The sequence below is a fragment of the Desmodus rotundus genome, chromosome 11, assembly GCF_022682495.2.
Source record: "Desmodus rotundus isolate HL8 chromosome 11, HLdesRot8A.1, whole genome shotgun sequence".
Lineage (NCBI taxonomy): Eukaryota > Metazoa > Chordata > Mammalia > Chiroptera > Phyllostomidae > Desmodus > Desmodus rotundus.
Genome location: NC_071397.1, coordinates 94,181,610 through 94,197,218, shown reverse-complemented (window position 1 = coordinate 94,197,218; position 15,609 = coordinate 94,181,610). Strand labels below are relative to the sequence as shown.

The window sequence follows — 15,609 nt, the reverse complement described above, 5'->3', positions numbered from 1 at the left end:
TAGCAGCAGTGTTTTTCACTTAGAAAGAAAAACAGCCTTAATTTAAAGATGGCAAGGCTCAGAAGGGCTGTGATACATTATCTCTTTTTCTGTTGTACATAATTCTTTTACCTAAAGCTTCTGAGATTCCTTCCTTTCACGGATGGCTCTCATGGGGAAGAAATGTCAGAATTATCTTAGATCAAAACTTTATGACAGTGTTTGTGCAAGAATTCTTTTCAATAAAATCCCTTCATTAAATCCCGCCTGAGAGTAAAGTGTCAAGTGAAAACTTTTTCCTGAAACAACTGTCTCTGCACGTCAATCACAGTTGTGTGGCTTGGTTTTCATGCTGAGGAGGGCCAGCTCTCTGACTGTGAGTGGACTTGTACTTCTGGCCCTGTGGCTGGGTGATCTGCTGGCACCTGGACCGGCGTCTCTGGGATGATCCTTCTAACAGCAAACTGGTACCCGTTGTTTGCTTCACAAGAAAGTCCTGCCTTTGCTGCTCACAGAACATGTACTGCCCGGTCTTTATGGGACCTGTGTGCAGTGAGCAGCCCAGTCCTGACTTCAGCCTCAATGGGAACCTGCTATGCCCTCACTGCACCTCCACGCCCGCGGTGTGTGTCTCAGGAGTGTGGTGATAGTCAGTGACGAAGTGAAGAATATATATTTTTACATTTTGATCAACCAGAAACAGCTAAAATTTTGGCAGCTTCTTTTTTTTAAAGGCTACATCAACAGACATCTATGCTGCAATGGTGGAGCCAACGCTGCTTTGAGTAAGCCTGCCACACAGCTCAAACTCAGGCAGCTATTGAACACACTGGCTGTCCCCAGTGGGACTTCAAGTGGAGAAGCGCGTGACAGCTGTCTGGGGAATAGAGTACTAGGTAGGGGCTTGCTAGCTGCCACTGGAAAACTTCTGTCCCTCCTCCAAGTCCTCCTTGTCCACCCCATGCATTCCTAGTTTTGGGTTCCAGATTCTTAGTAAGTGGAGGATATGGTTAAAACAGGATGCTGGAGAAAGCTACTGTGGTTTTTGAGGAAATAATATTTTAGATAGAAGGAGAGATTTGCTCGGCACAAGTTCATCTTACTGTCAAGGAAATACCATGATTTGACTCTCCAGGTGGGTTCAAATTCAGTGTCAGTCAATCCTAGGCCCTTTTCTCTGCGTATATGCCGCTTTGGAGATGAAAAAGGTGTTGGACTAACTTTTATGTGGCTTAAGTCTGCTGATGTTATCTACTAGTAAAGGCATATCTCAGCTCTGAATAATCAAGCAGTATATAGCTTTTCGGATATTTGTTAAATCTGCACTCATGCCAGGCACTACTAATAAGGGATCACAGGAAGTAAAAATTGATGTAGGACACAGTTAATCTTTTGGTAAATATTCAGAGTGAGCCATGTGTCCGGTGTTGGGCTAGGTGTTAGGTTTTGGAGTAATGACATATTCAAGACCATCAACTCTATCTTGAAGTCTTGGTCAGTCATTGAGTGTAAACAGCTATCATTATTAACTACAGAACTGATAAAAGCGACTTGATAAACTTAAGAAACAACAAGATTGAGTCAATGTGTGAGATCTTTCACAGGTTCTGGGTTGGACCATTGGGTGGATAATGTCACTACCATGCATGTTCCACGCAGATATAAACAAATGATAAGACCCATTTCAGAGACATCAGTAAAGCCTTTGTAGGAATACAGACATTAGGCGAAGCAGAGTAACATAGAGTTAAGCAATCGGCCTAGGAGTCCAACTGGCCGGAGTCCCAGTCTTGGCTCTGCTGCTAGTTTATGTGTGATCTGAGGGGAAGTTACTTAACCACACCAAGATGAAGTTCCTCATCTGTGAAAAGGAAGATAAAAATAGTGCCTATCATGGAAATCTTTGGGAGATCATATAAATCAATTATTACAGTGACTATAAATAAATAACACTGAATATAAGATTACTATTAAGACTTGACTGCCTTCTGGAGGCCAAGAAGGCTTCATGGTGGAGGTAGCATTTGACTGGGTCTAAAAGGATGAGTAAGCATAAACCAGTTGCAGAATAGGGGAACTAGGGGAAGGGGATAAAGTCTTCAGAGTATGAAGTTGTTCAAGTGCCTGACATTTCTGCAGAATAGAAGAAAGTCGAAGGTGCCAGGGGAGGAAATGAACACATGTCTTGCTGGCATATGGAGGCTACTCTGGGCAGGGATTGTGATTTCAAGATGGAGGTTTGTGAAATGAAATGACTGGCTTCCATTCAGTAACGTCCCGGGAATTCACACTTTCACACTCCGCTCTGTTGCGAACAGAGCAATGAACGACAAAAGGAAACAGAACATCAAAAAAGCACAGTGAGGCTCAACAATAGGGTCGTCATTTCTGTGAATGAGAAATGAATCATGTGACTGAACTATGGGCCTGGTGAGCCCTCCACTGGAGGCAGGAAATAGTTTATCTCCTTGCCCCAGGTAAGGGGGTAAAAAAAAAAAAGCTCCACTAATGTGAGGAGAGGTACTTTTCGATGATGGTGGTACATGGGAGCTCCCCCCTACCCACCCCACCCAGTGGAAGAGCTAAAGAGGGAAACAGTTATCAAACTATGTCCTAGGGTAACACAATTAGCCACCTGAGGGCCAACGAGAGAGGACATAGAGACACAGCCTCAAAATCAGGAACTGAACCGAGTCACCAGCCAGATCAGGGACTGGGTATGCCAGATGATAACTTCAGGACGTGATTGTCGGACTGATAATACACCAAGTGGAAGCAACCTCCAAACTGCCAAACTGATAAAGAGGAAGCCAGGGAAAGGGACAGAGGGAGGGGAGAAGGGAGGGAGAGGGGTGGGGAGAGAGAGAGAGAGAGAGAAAGAGAGGAAGCCCTTCCACTCACAATTCTGTAATTTTAAATTCCAAGACTTTTACAAAATGCTAAGAAAGACATAATATAGAATACAACACCCAAAGATAACTGTATTGTATGTGAAATCAGTTTTTAAAAGCCTGAACATTCAGATTATTTGACAGAACAGTCTTCCATGCTCTGGTGATTTCTTGAATTCCTATTCATTCCCAACCCACTGAAATTGGTCTTGTAGCCCGACTTGACTATGACACTGTTTTTGCCAAGATCTCTAATGAACTTTTCCTTTTGCTTTTGTCCTGGCAGCATTTGGTGGCTTGGACCCACTTTTCTCTTGAGTCTGTCCCTCTCTGCCTGACACAAGCCCTTTCTGGATTTTCTCTGTTTTGACACCGGCTGTTCTGCTCAGTCTCCGTGGTAGTTCCCCCTCTGCTGCTTCTGTGCCACGCATTGATCTTCCTTTGGATTCTGACTTCAGTGCTTTGTCATTCTGCACATCTGGGTGATCTCATCCACATGCAAGGCTTTTACTCTCCATACACTGATGATTCCTAATTTTGTACCTTTATTCCAAATTTTCTCCAAATTACTTAGACCCTTAAATACTATCAATAATATTTCCACTTGTGTGCCTCACGTATATGTCAAATTCAATATGCTTACTACTGAATGAATATATATAATATATATATATTATATATATATATACAACTGGGCTCTCTGTAGGGCTGTCATTTATTCAATTGTTTAAGCTAGAAATTCCAAGATTTCCCCTGGTACTTTACTTTCCCTCCCTGTCTACGTTCTAACTTCCTCCTCATCATCCTCACCTTCCTCTCCCTGTGCTTGTTCCCTTCTTTTGCTCCTCTCCTACAACTCCTTCTCTTTCTCTTTCTTATTCCCCTTCTTGCCAGTCCTCCTCCTTTTATTGCTTCCGTTTGTCTTCTATGTAGACAATGCCATCACACTCGGCTTCCCCTTGAACTCTGGGCTTTGCTTCCCTGTCCAACTCCTTTATGTAGCATCGGCAATGAAAGCAAGTACCTTAACAGGCTACTACTTTATGACTTTTATTCTCAAAATAACTATTTGCATTTTGCCATTGATTTTGTGACTTTGGGTGTTAAATACTGAAACTCCATTGGCTTCACTTTCCTCCTCCATAAAATGGGAAGGTAAATAGCACCTAAGCCACCAATGTGAAAATTCAGTCCCAGGGTGTGTGAAAACCACTCAGAACAGTGCCTGGCACACGGCAAACATTCTATGATATAGGCTTTGTATATATTTCTTAGCTGTCATTGTTTTCTATTACTGTCATTATTATTAGAATGTCTATTGTTTATCTCCATTTTTCAATACTAGAGATTTTTAAAAATATTACTTTATTAAGTAATTTTAAAGTAGGCAGCCTTCTAAAAAATTAAGCAAGCTTTTCATGTATTTTTATGGGTGAAATTTTAATAATTAAATGCTTTAAAATTTCCTTGAGAAATTGAGTTTAATTTTCTAGAAAGGAATGAAGACGTTTGTTAGGGAAAGGTGTTTGTGGAGGAAGCATCCCTAACAGCTGTACCAACTGGTGTTGGCCTGGATCTAAAATATTTAGGCAATTTTGTGGTTTGGCTAAAGTATTAGTAGCTCGAAATTGACAACAATGTGAGGCTTTACACCATGGAAATTAGGTAAGTGCTACAAATCAGGGCCCACTTAGCCCAGTATCACTCTGTGATGTTTCTAAAGACCAGGATCATTGTGAAGTTTGACCTCATGACAAACTATCTTCCCGTGAATTTTAATGTAGCCTGAGGGTAAACTGTACCTGCAAGAGTTGACAATTGCTATACAGACTAGAAGTCAGTGTAACAATTACCCTGCAACCTGGGTGCTACTGCCAGCACTCAACATCAAAGGAGGTCCTTTTGTATATTTTGTACTGGTTTCTTTGTGTGTTTATATGTATTTTTGAGTGATTAGCAACCAAATGATTATTCTAATTATCTAAAAAATTACTCTTTACAATCAAAAAATATATATATGTTAAAAGAAAAATTTCCCTCCACTTTTAGAACCAAGTGGGGTAAATTCATAATTTATAGTAGTTTTCAGTTTTACCTATAACATCCCAATGGGAAGAAAATAATATGGGAAAAACATCTTACTAGGCTCTGGATTATTGTTATGAGAAAGAGTTATAATTCCCCTGTTGAAAAACTGTTTCAAAATTCTCAGCTAGGTACTTGGTTTTTTTTTTCACTCACCTAGTGAAAAAAACCACATGTAAGATCTTTTTGAAACTGACTAGTTTGCCAGTTCCACTTCCTGTTGTGAGGCAAGAGGTATCTTAAGCTCGCTGAAGTTCTCAAGATTGTTTTCATTCTCTGATGTCAACCAATGTAGGTTTCAAATTCATATAAATCAAGCGAAACTGAAATTCTCTCTAACTTGTTATTTCTATAATATGCAGTCTGTTTCTAGTTGGGGAAACAGTTTGAACAGTTATACAGATTTCAAAAAAATTTGCCAGAAGGAGCGATGACTCCATGGCTAAACTCCCTGCCTCTCTTTTAAAAAGTCTGAATAAAATCTTTTCTTGACGTTGGATGATCACCCTGTTTGAGGTACTGTCCTTCTGCTTTGAGCTTCCACTTCTTAGCCAGCTTAGGCACAAGAATCTAGTGTAGACCAAGGGCTGGTCTGGGGCAAAATCGAGACAGACTCCAATTTGCTTTGGGGCTTTGTGTAAAACTGGCCCTAAGGAGTTGATAAGGGGTGGGTGAAGGAGATTCACGGGTGTCCTTCATGGATCCATAGGGACCCTCTCGTGTGTGTGTGTGTGTGTGTGTGTGCGTGTGTGTGTGTGTGTCTCTCTCTCTCTCATCCTTTTCAAAGCTGCTTCAGCTCTATTTGCAATGTGATTTCACCTTGTCAGTCTGGAGCCAGAACCCCTGGGGAATGCTTCTCTACAACTAACTCCTTTTTCTCTCTATTGCTCCAGGTTTTAGTCTATCTTGTGAACTCCTTGGAGTCTTCTGGACCTCGATTTTCTCAAATCATTCCCACTATCTAAATTTACTTACTTTCTTCCTCGCCTTTAGTCCTGGCTCTTGGATAAGTTTTAGCTATCCAGATAATATACATATTTGGGCTAAAATATTTTAATAGGTACTGCTGGTTTTACTGACCTCAGGTAACTGTATGTAAAAAAAAAAAAAAAAAAGCCCAGGAGACTGTTTGAGAGAATAGTGGGGATGTTAGACCAAGATGCAGGTCAGTGTGGGAGGTGTTTTGTGCAGCAGGGCTGAGCCTAGGACCTTGCTGTGGCCACATGCCTGAATTTCAGTCACGTGTCATGACTGTAACACATCTGTTCCTGCCTAAAATGTAGGACAGTTACTGCCTTTGCTATGTCCCTTATTCATAAGGATGATTAGTTTCTTCAGGGATACAATTTTACCCTAACATTTGTAAATAAAAAGTCAGTTTGGGATTTCCCAGGAAATATAACTTAGGCACTTTAACTTCATTATTGCTGCTGGAAGAAATTATTATGAAATTTCCGTTTATTAGATGTAAAGTATATGTTCATATCTGTAATAATGTTATACTATGTGTGATTATATCAACTAATGTTTTTTAGCTTTTAGAATATTTTCACATAGAGTCTTGTTAAATTTATGAGGGCCATATACAATAGCTATTGCATCAATGGTTAGATACGTAGAATAGTAGCCAGGTGCATCTGGAATAACATACAATGTTCCGGTACGATTGCCTATCAGCTTTTAGACCTGCTTTTCAATTCTGCAGAGTTTTTTCAAATTCCCTACTTGTTAGCATAAAAATCGGTCAGTTAAACCCGAGTAAATTCAGCCTAGTTGTTGTGGAGGAAAAACGGAAACTTCTTTAACCTGAAATATCTCTCGTTCTACGCACCTACACACCCACCCACACATACAAAGAGGGCCATTTGAAAGCATTTGTTTTGCTTTGTTTTTGCTGACAGTCTGATTTTACATGAATTTTTAAAATGTGTAATGAAAATGTGCATTTCCATTTATGTGTATTTCAAATATTTTGTCTTATGTCTGATTTGAATATCTGAAGAGCTGTTATAAAATAGAAGTCAATAATTTATCTCTTATAAAATGTGAGAAATATTTACAGATTCTTAAGATAGAACAAGCAATTCAAATTTAGATAACAATTTCTTGATAAGGAGGCTTGATGGCTACTGAGATCTCCCCCAAAGAGACCGGAATTTCTTTTTCTGGGATATTTAACTCATGTGGTTTAAGTGTAACCCTATGTGGTAACAGGACCATGAACTTACCAGTTGGACATGAACCTGAAATATTGTGAGATTGCAATGATTATCTTCCAGGTTTACTTAAATAATCATCATTTAGACACTGCAAGAAAAGAAGCAGGATATATATATATATATACATATACTATATTTATAATGTAATATGTAATATATAAATATATATATTTCTTCTCTCACAAAAAGATAAAGGAAATATTTCATTTTTTTTAAGTACTTCAGTGAACAGCGTCCTAACTAAAGTGGTAGTGAGAAGGCTGCCTGTGGGTGGAAACAGGAAACATCAGTGATAAATGCTGTTACCTTTTTTTTTTCCAGTTTCAGCTCAGTGTCTATTGATTCTAATTAGCACATTTTGTGCCTCAGCTATGGCTCCCCTCAGCTCTGCTTGGAGAGTTTTTTTTAGCTTCATCCTGCTCATAAACACTGCCACCTCCTCCCTCCCGCTCTCTTTACAAATGTTACAACACAATCAGAAATTTCCTCTTTTCTTTCCTTCCTGCATTTTCAGCAGGTTCCCTTGCGGCAGAAGCCGAGAAAGAAAACTCAAGGTAATTAGATCTCTTTTGTTTGTTTATCCCCTTTTCGTGTGTGTGAATGTGGTTTTTCTCTTGGATGCCTTCTTTGGGATCAGCTTTTTGTCTGTCTTACTGCTAATACCAGGAGGTGGATGGCAGATTAATTTTGGGTTATTTTTGGATTGATTTTAAGAAATGATGGCATGCTATTCATTTGGATGAATCCCTTGTGGTGTGTCAGGAGAGCTTGGGAAGCCTGCCACTGAGTGGGAAAGTGCCAGTGTGTTTAGGTGGGCATTAACCCTTCTCTGTCTCTTGCCGAAGTACTGCTATCCTTGCTGGCAGGAGCTTGGCGAGTGCAAGGAAGTGCCTGACAGCCTGAGGATTTTAATTTTTCAGCTTATTCTTGTTGCATATTCTTAGACCTGCATGTTAGTCTCGCTGTTTCTTTGGTCATGTCTTGTACCTCCTAAGCACCAAATAAATGTTTACAAATAAAATAGATACATTACCTTTTTCTTTTTTATATTTACTTTACATAAATCTTGGTATAAAGTCCAACTCCCAGGAGGTAAAAGAAATGAAGTTACCTTGCACTCTGCCACATTCGTTGGGGTGATGTGACCACCTTTTCATGCCATTGTTGCAGGCGTTTTCACCATGAGTCGGAGGAGGATCTCGTGTAAAGACCTGGGGCACGCCGACTGCCAAGGGTGGCTGTATAAGAAAAAGGAAAAAGGAACTTTCCTAGGCAACAAATGGAAAAAGTTCTGGGTGGTACTGAAGGCGTCATCACTGTACTGGTACAGCAATCAATTGGTGAGTCTACTCTCTCCCCCCATCCCAGTCTCTCTAAGTGAGGGTGGATTAAAGATCCTTGCCAAGCAGACGATCCCTATGGGAAACTTAATTTTTATTTCTGGGACTTGGAACAGAGCAAATAAACAAGTTCTAGAAACGATTTCTGGTCTAGTACGTATGTAGGTCACACTGCTTGACTAACTAATCTACGGTTGGGGAAGGGCGTCCACATGTACGTGCTCACTAAAGGGGGCGTCCGGTGTCTGTTACTGTTACTATTCCAGGAGAGAGTCAAATCATCTCGGGATCTACGTGGACAGCACTGGACATGGAAATTTACAGTGTTAAGGTCTCTACGAAAAAGGGGACTCAGCGCTGAGGGGTGTCAGTTGATTCAGCCCACAGGAGCTATTTCCGTTTCTCTTCCTTTACTATCTTTTCCTTTGACCTTGTTTATTAGATGGGTTGGTTTTGGAACCGCTAAGCTGAGAGGCAGGGTTGTGCTGCTGACGGTTGTGTCTTGCTCCTTGGCATGTTCAGTGACGGCGTGAAACCGGTGCTTGGACACACTCGATAGGAGGGTTTTCTAATCTGTCATCTACAGGCAGTACCCTTCTGTGCTCTGCTTCACAGGCTTACTTTGCTGCTGGAAAGGGCCAGGAATAAAGATGCTGGTAGAAGGTGTGCTGATCTTTCCTGGCTGGAAACATTTTGAAAACAAGGATATTGTTGAATATGGAATGAGTAGAGACTTTTCCCGTAGGAATGAGTAGCCAATTGCTGATCTCAGCACAGCTTGAGTTTGTTTGTGGGGTAAAGTGAAGATTAACCAGGGATATTCTTTGATCACTTAAGGGGAGGTTAGGAATTAATAAGCCAGGAAAATTCTTTTTATATGGCACGATCCTTCCAAAGTAACTTGTGTGTGCCCATAGCTCCAGCAACAGAGTATTAGAGCATACGATCTTACAAGTGTAAAATAAGGGTTGTGTATATAGTTTGTGGGCAAAATTTTTTAGTTGATAAATTTGCATTCACGGGTCACTAGTCCACTGACACCCTTTCTGTAAAGACTTGCTAAACTGGACCCAACTCTAGTGCCCTGGAATAAGCATTCTCCCCCAGGCCTCCCTCTGCACCCCTCCCCCACCCCTGTCCCCAGACTTACCACTTTGGTTTCACCCCATGCAAAACATGCTGCAAAGTTTTTTATCGCATTCTATAAAAATATATTTCCTCAAGCCTTTTGTGAGTTTTAACAATTTTATCAGAGATTTGGGGGGTCCTCAAGAAAGAATCACCTCTAAGAACATTCTGTCTTTCACCCTCTCCTTTTTCTCTCTTTTCTTCTGCCCTCCTGGACACTTGGCTCATCTCGTGTAGCCTGGAATAGTTTTACCCAAGTTAGGGCAGCCTGATGCTGGGGTCTCCCCTTCTTTCTGAAGAGATTTTTCCTAAACAAATAACAGCTTCCTTCTTAAGAAGAATTAAGATTACTATACATTTCAACCTCTTGTTTCATATTAATTTAGGGATCTTGCTTTTGGGTAGTTGTGGCAAGTGAGAGTCTGTCTCTTTTATAAAATGTGAGGACTTAATGGATTTACCTTTTAATAGCTCCCCAGGAATTTCCAGAGGCTGTTGGCATTCATTTTCTCATTCCATCAAATTATTCAGCTGATATGTTCTGGGTGCCGTCCTTGTCTTCACAGAATTTAAAAGAAGCCCCCTCTGAACAGCGTATAGTTACGGATTTGGTTTATGTGGCTTTGTCAGCTCATTTGACTTAAGCTTCTCTTAGATGAGCGATGAGTAACTGTTTTGGGTGATAGGGATCTCATGCTTCCACAGGGAGCAGCAGTGTGGACTGAGACTAGGTCAGAAAAAGGAAAAGGAGACCCACTCAAGCACGCGGTCCTCACTTGCAAATGCATAAAGCAATATTCAGGTAGCAAATCATGTACTTGAATGGAGTTAGTTTAGCAACATAGAATGGAGAATAAATCTGCTGTTACCTGGCCAAATAACTAGTGGTAGGTAACAGAAGGACCCTCCAGCTCCGTGATTCTGTGACTGTTGTGGAAGAGTATCCTGAGCCCAGGACTGTAGCCACACGCCAACCTGACTGCATGCAGGGAGCAGGATAAATGACATGATTAGATTACCTCGTTTAACGCCTTCAGTAGGGTTCTGAGAGAGCAACTCTAGAAATGAAATCTAGGGCAATTCACATGAGGACGTGCAAGCGATCTCATGGGACCCCTTTGCTTGTCTCTGCTGCTCCCTGACAGTGCCAGTGGAGAACAGCTCTCCCTCTCCTCTCTTAGCCACTTTTTGTTGTTACTGCTGTTACCCAGTAATTGAGTTGTGGCAAACCTTCTTTCATGATGCTTTGCTGCTTCAAACAGTGGTACCCATACTTCCTTGAGAAAGGTCAAGTCCAGACACTCATCCGCCTTTTTTCACACCTCATGGTATGTGTTTAGAATGTGAGACAGCATACAAGAAGGCATGCTAAGTCTTACAAAAGCAGGTTCAAGCTTACCAGCCATAAACATTCAGGTGGTTTAAAATCATGGGTTTGAAATCCACACAACGGTTTTTCTTTACCCCTAGGATAAAGGGCATGTTCATCTCTCCACTTGCGAGAATCTCCTGACCTGTATTTCTCTTACTTCCCCACCCTCCCCACACAACCTTCAACTATAGAACTTCATTTAATTCCTTGTTAACATTTTAAATGCTGGCTGTCTCTTTCAGCTGTTGCATATACTGTTTCTCTGCTCAGAAAACTCTGTCTTTCACCCACTCAATCCCATCAAGCTCCTTCCTCCTCATAAATCAAATCTGAGTTCAAAGAGCCCTTCTTCTAGGTGCTCTTACTTTACATCCTGTGGCCTAAATTAGATTGCTTCTGTCTGCTCCCATAGCATTCTGTACTTTGTATTATTATACTTACCTTCCTCATTTGTATATGTTTGTTAGACTTTCTCTTTTCCATATTTGGTGATAATCTCTGTAGGACGGGATCACAAGTAATCTTTAACAACTTGAGCAGCATCCGACACTTACTGAGCACTCAATGAATATTTGTTGATTTCATAAATAAATGAGATTTGGGAATCATCAGCATTTATATTGCCCATGGGAATTTTGAGTCATGGAATGGTGAATAAGGACTGCTTTTGACGCAAAATAATTTTCCAGTGAAGAGACTTCTATTCTCAAAAATAGATCAGGAAAGGATATAATTTGAGATTTGTTAGAAGGGCTCCATGGTTTCAAATAGGTCCCACACAACTACTCCTATTTTGCAGACATCTTCTAAGGGGCTACTTTATTAGATTCTTTCTAACCATGGCCTCTGGCTGAAAACAAGGATCTGTTGACCACCAGTCTGGGGTAGAAATGTTGAAAGAGAGATGGAAGGTTTCCCAGGGAAATTCCATTCACTCTAGCATTTCACCTGGATACCAGACATAGCTGGAGACCCAAGTTTGGGATCCATATCTTCTCTCTGGCAAAGGAGAAGAAAAGTTCCAAATTTCCGTTTTCCTTCAGGCATGTCACTCTGAAATAGTGGCAAGGTAAGTCCTTAAGATTTTCATTAGTCACCAATACTAGCTCGTATTTTTAAATTTTCAGGTTTCCTACTTTTGCTATAACTTGTTTTTCTTTTCTAAGAATTCTTAATTCAAATCTTCTTAGTTCCTTGGAAAATATATTGTAGATTTTATTTATATCTAAGACAGATCATAAAGTAAATGTGTATTATGTAACCCAGTTAAAATTAGTGAGGCTCTTACATGTTTCTATTCAGAGAGCGTGCACTCATCTTACTGGTAGGTTTTTTTACATTCATTCCCAGGAGCGTGTGGACTGTCATTACGAGAACATATGCATCACACTGGTACACGACTTGGAGGCTTTGCCGAAACAATTCGGGCTTCAATTACAGAGCACAGTTTAGTATTAGTTACACATAATAGATTTAAAAAATTTCTTTCTAAGTGAGCCCACCATGTGAAGTTTGTCATCTATCCATTTATTCATCCACCCACCACCAGCCACCTACATGTTCTTCTGCCAGTATTTATTGAGGATTAAAAATAATTTGGGCTAGCTATTCTAAATACTATTATAGGATTAAAAATAAGAGACAACATTTCTTCTCTCTATTAAGAACTTTTAGACTGGTGGAGAAAGAAAAAAATCTTTTGTCAATGACATTATCAAAGAAAAATTCATGGAAAAAATGGCTCTGAGTTTGAGTAATACAGAGGAATTCTGTAAGTTCTGGGGGAAAGAGAAATATTTCAGGTGGAATATGGGGGAGTTCTGCCACAGCGGTTTCTATCCTAGGAAGGTTCTCTTTGTTTTCTACCTGGGAAGGTGGGTTATTCCCTTTTGTCATTTCCAAAGATGCATGATTTCCTAGGTCAAAAGGCCAGGCTTCTTTACTAGATGACCATAGTTTTTACCAGTCCAAAAACATTGTTTTTCTGTGGTTTGAAGTGACTATAGAAATGCTTCAGAAAGAGTATTCTCTTAAAAGCAGCCTTGGAAGACCTTTTTGGGGGGAGTAGGGGTAGAGAATAAGGGGGGTGGTGTTCCAGTCTGGGGAAGAATGCGAAAAAGGAATGAAATCTGTTGACCCATACCAACCCACTGTGCTAGGCACCATATCGACTTCTCATGATAATGGAACATGATGGATTCCATCATTCCCATTTTTAAAGGGAGTTTACTAAAGCTCAGGGAACTTAAGTAGTTTGTTCAAGTCACCTAAGCAGCAAATGGCAGAGCCAGACCCCTTCCTAGGGCTGCCAGTGCCCATTTAGCGGTGAGCGGGGGCCTGTAAACGGGGCCGCAGACTTGGCGCACAGGAATGTGGATTTGATCCGGGATGGAGCAGGGAGCCATTGCATATTCTTGAATCAGAAGATGATGCAGTGAAACTGGCATGTGAAAATGCTAACCTAGCAGTAACTCATGGGGTGTAGTGGAGAATGATGGAGCTTTCCAAAGGCCCTTTGGGAGAGGGGGATACAATGCAGTCATTGAGCCATAAACTGCTGGACTATAGCGTGGAAACTGCAAATTTGGGGCATGCTACACGAAAGGAAAGTCGAGGCATGTTGAGAGCTTAGATATAGGACACAAAACATTTGAGGCTGAAATAAGAACGATCCCATGTTTTCGAGGGAAAGAATGTATGGCTAAAAATAAGGAATTTCATTTAAACTCATTATCCTTTGCTTTTGTTAGTTTATTCTAGTTGTGTATAAAATCACTCGAAACTTGTATTGTTTGAGTAAACCATTAATTGATGCTGTACAAGCAAGTCCTGGGGCCCTGGGCTTTGTATAGAAAGGGTGAGTCATCTAACTCTTTGTTTCATAAAAGACTTTTCTAGGTTAATCCCTGGTTTAGTACATATTACGGAGACGTTTCAGTTTTCTGCGAATCTAGTCCGCCTGCCCAGATGTGATCTTCTTTCTCTCTCACTGTCTGAACGCTCCCACTGATCTGTGGATTCAAGCAACTGTGCCGCAGCCTTGGGTTCCTGGTCTTACAGCCGCACGTGTGCTTCCTGTGCATTTCAGAGGGTCGTAGCTTTGGCTGGGATTTTTCTTGGAATCAGTTTTATGAGAATCTCTGTAGCAAAGATCTTATCTGTTTTTAGATTAGGCAGAATTTACCTTTGTAGAAAATGCTTTGTGAAAGCCAGAATTTCTCTTTTTGTGAGATGACTGTTCTGAAAGTTTCACTGTAACAAAAATGAAGAATGGGTTCATTCTCCTTTGGGAAGAGGTATTTGTCTTCTGTACTTTTCATGAGTGATCCTCTATTAGCATAGCTGTTTGAAAAGTGTCTGAGTGAGGTTATCGTCAATTAGAAAACAATTTCTGCAGGAATTTATGAGAGCTCATTACATTCTTTTATTTATTTTTTTTAACCCACTACACTGTAAATACCTGAGGGAATATTCTTTGCTTCTCTGGTTTCACCTGTGTCTCTAAAGTCTAGAACTAGCAGGCACAGAGTAGGCACCAATCTTTTTTGAGATAATTACTTATATCACTTATCAATTAGTAATATAAGTTCCTTGTATATATGTACCATTTCTTTATCCATTTGTCTTTTGATTGTAGCATTTAATTCTTTACATTTAAAGTGATTATTTATAGGTATGTGGTTATTGACATTTTGGTAATTGTTTTCTGGTTGTTTATGCATGTCTCTGTATCTTCCTTATTTTCTAACTTCTCTTGTCTGTGAATGACTTTCTGTGGTGTTGTGCTTGGATTCCTTTCTCTGTATTTCTTACATAGCCTCCTGTAGAGTTTTGATTTGTGGTTACCATGTCCTTTACATATATACCTAGCTATGTTTATAGCATCTATTTCAAGTCAATGGTCACTTAGGTTTAAATACATTCTAAATCACCACCATTTTTACTCACTCTCTCCACATATATGTTTTTGTCGTTATTTTTTATTTCTTTTGTGTGTGTGTGTGTGTATCCCTTCATTTATTGTTGTACTTATACACGATCTTTTTAATTTTACCTTTAACCTTCATACTAGTTGTGGTTGATTCACTGTTTCTACTGTGTGTGTTTGCCTTTTATCAGTGAAAATTTTTTTCTTTGTTATATTTTTATTCAAACTTTTAATTTTTCTTCTTAAAGAAGTCCCTTTAATATTTTTTTGAAATGCTGGTGTGGTGGTGATGAATTCCTTCAGTTTTTTTCCTTGTCTGTGAACATATTTATTCTTTTAGCCAAAAACCAACCTCTGAGTATATCCTAAACAAAATTCCAATATTTAAGTTTTTCTTTTTTCAGAGAAGACAATTCTAACCAATTATGTAAAATTACTGAACTCTTTGCCAACATCTGTCCCTAGAGCAAGAGTGTCCAACCTTTTGGTGTCTCTGGGCCACACTGGAAGAAGAAGAGTTTTCTTGGGCCACACATTAAATACATTGTAACACATAACCACAAAAAAATCTCATAATGTTTTAAGTAAATTTAATTATGACTTTGTGTTGGGCTGCATTCCCAGCCGTCCTGGGCCACATGCGGCCTGCAGGCCTTGGGTTCGACAC

General features: G+C 40.1%; 1 protein-coding gene across 13 annotated transcripts in view; it reads left to right on the top strand.

The window, feature by feature from the left end:
• The window catches only part of IPCEF1 (interaction protein for cytohesin exchange factors 1), a 152,009-nt gene that overhangs the window by 75,416 nt on the left and 60,984 nt on the right, over positions 1–15,609 (top strand). For 6 of the 13 annotated variants that reach the window (XM_045188916.3, XM_045188917.3, XM_045188921.3 and 3 more), the window contains 2 exons: positions 7,689–7,728; positions 8,345–8,514. In XM_045188916.3, the coding sequence (XP_045044851.2) occupies positions 7,689–7,728; positions 8,345–8,514 (210 nt within the window). Of the gene's footprint in view, positions 1–7,578; positions 7,729–8,344; positions 8,515–15,609 lie in introns of those variants that run through there. The other 7 variants (XM_045188918.3, XM_045188923.3, XM_071219640.1 and 4 more) reach the window with 3 other exon arrangements.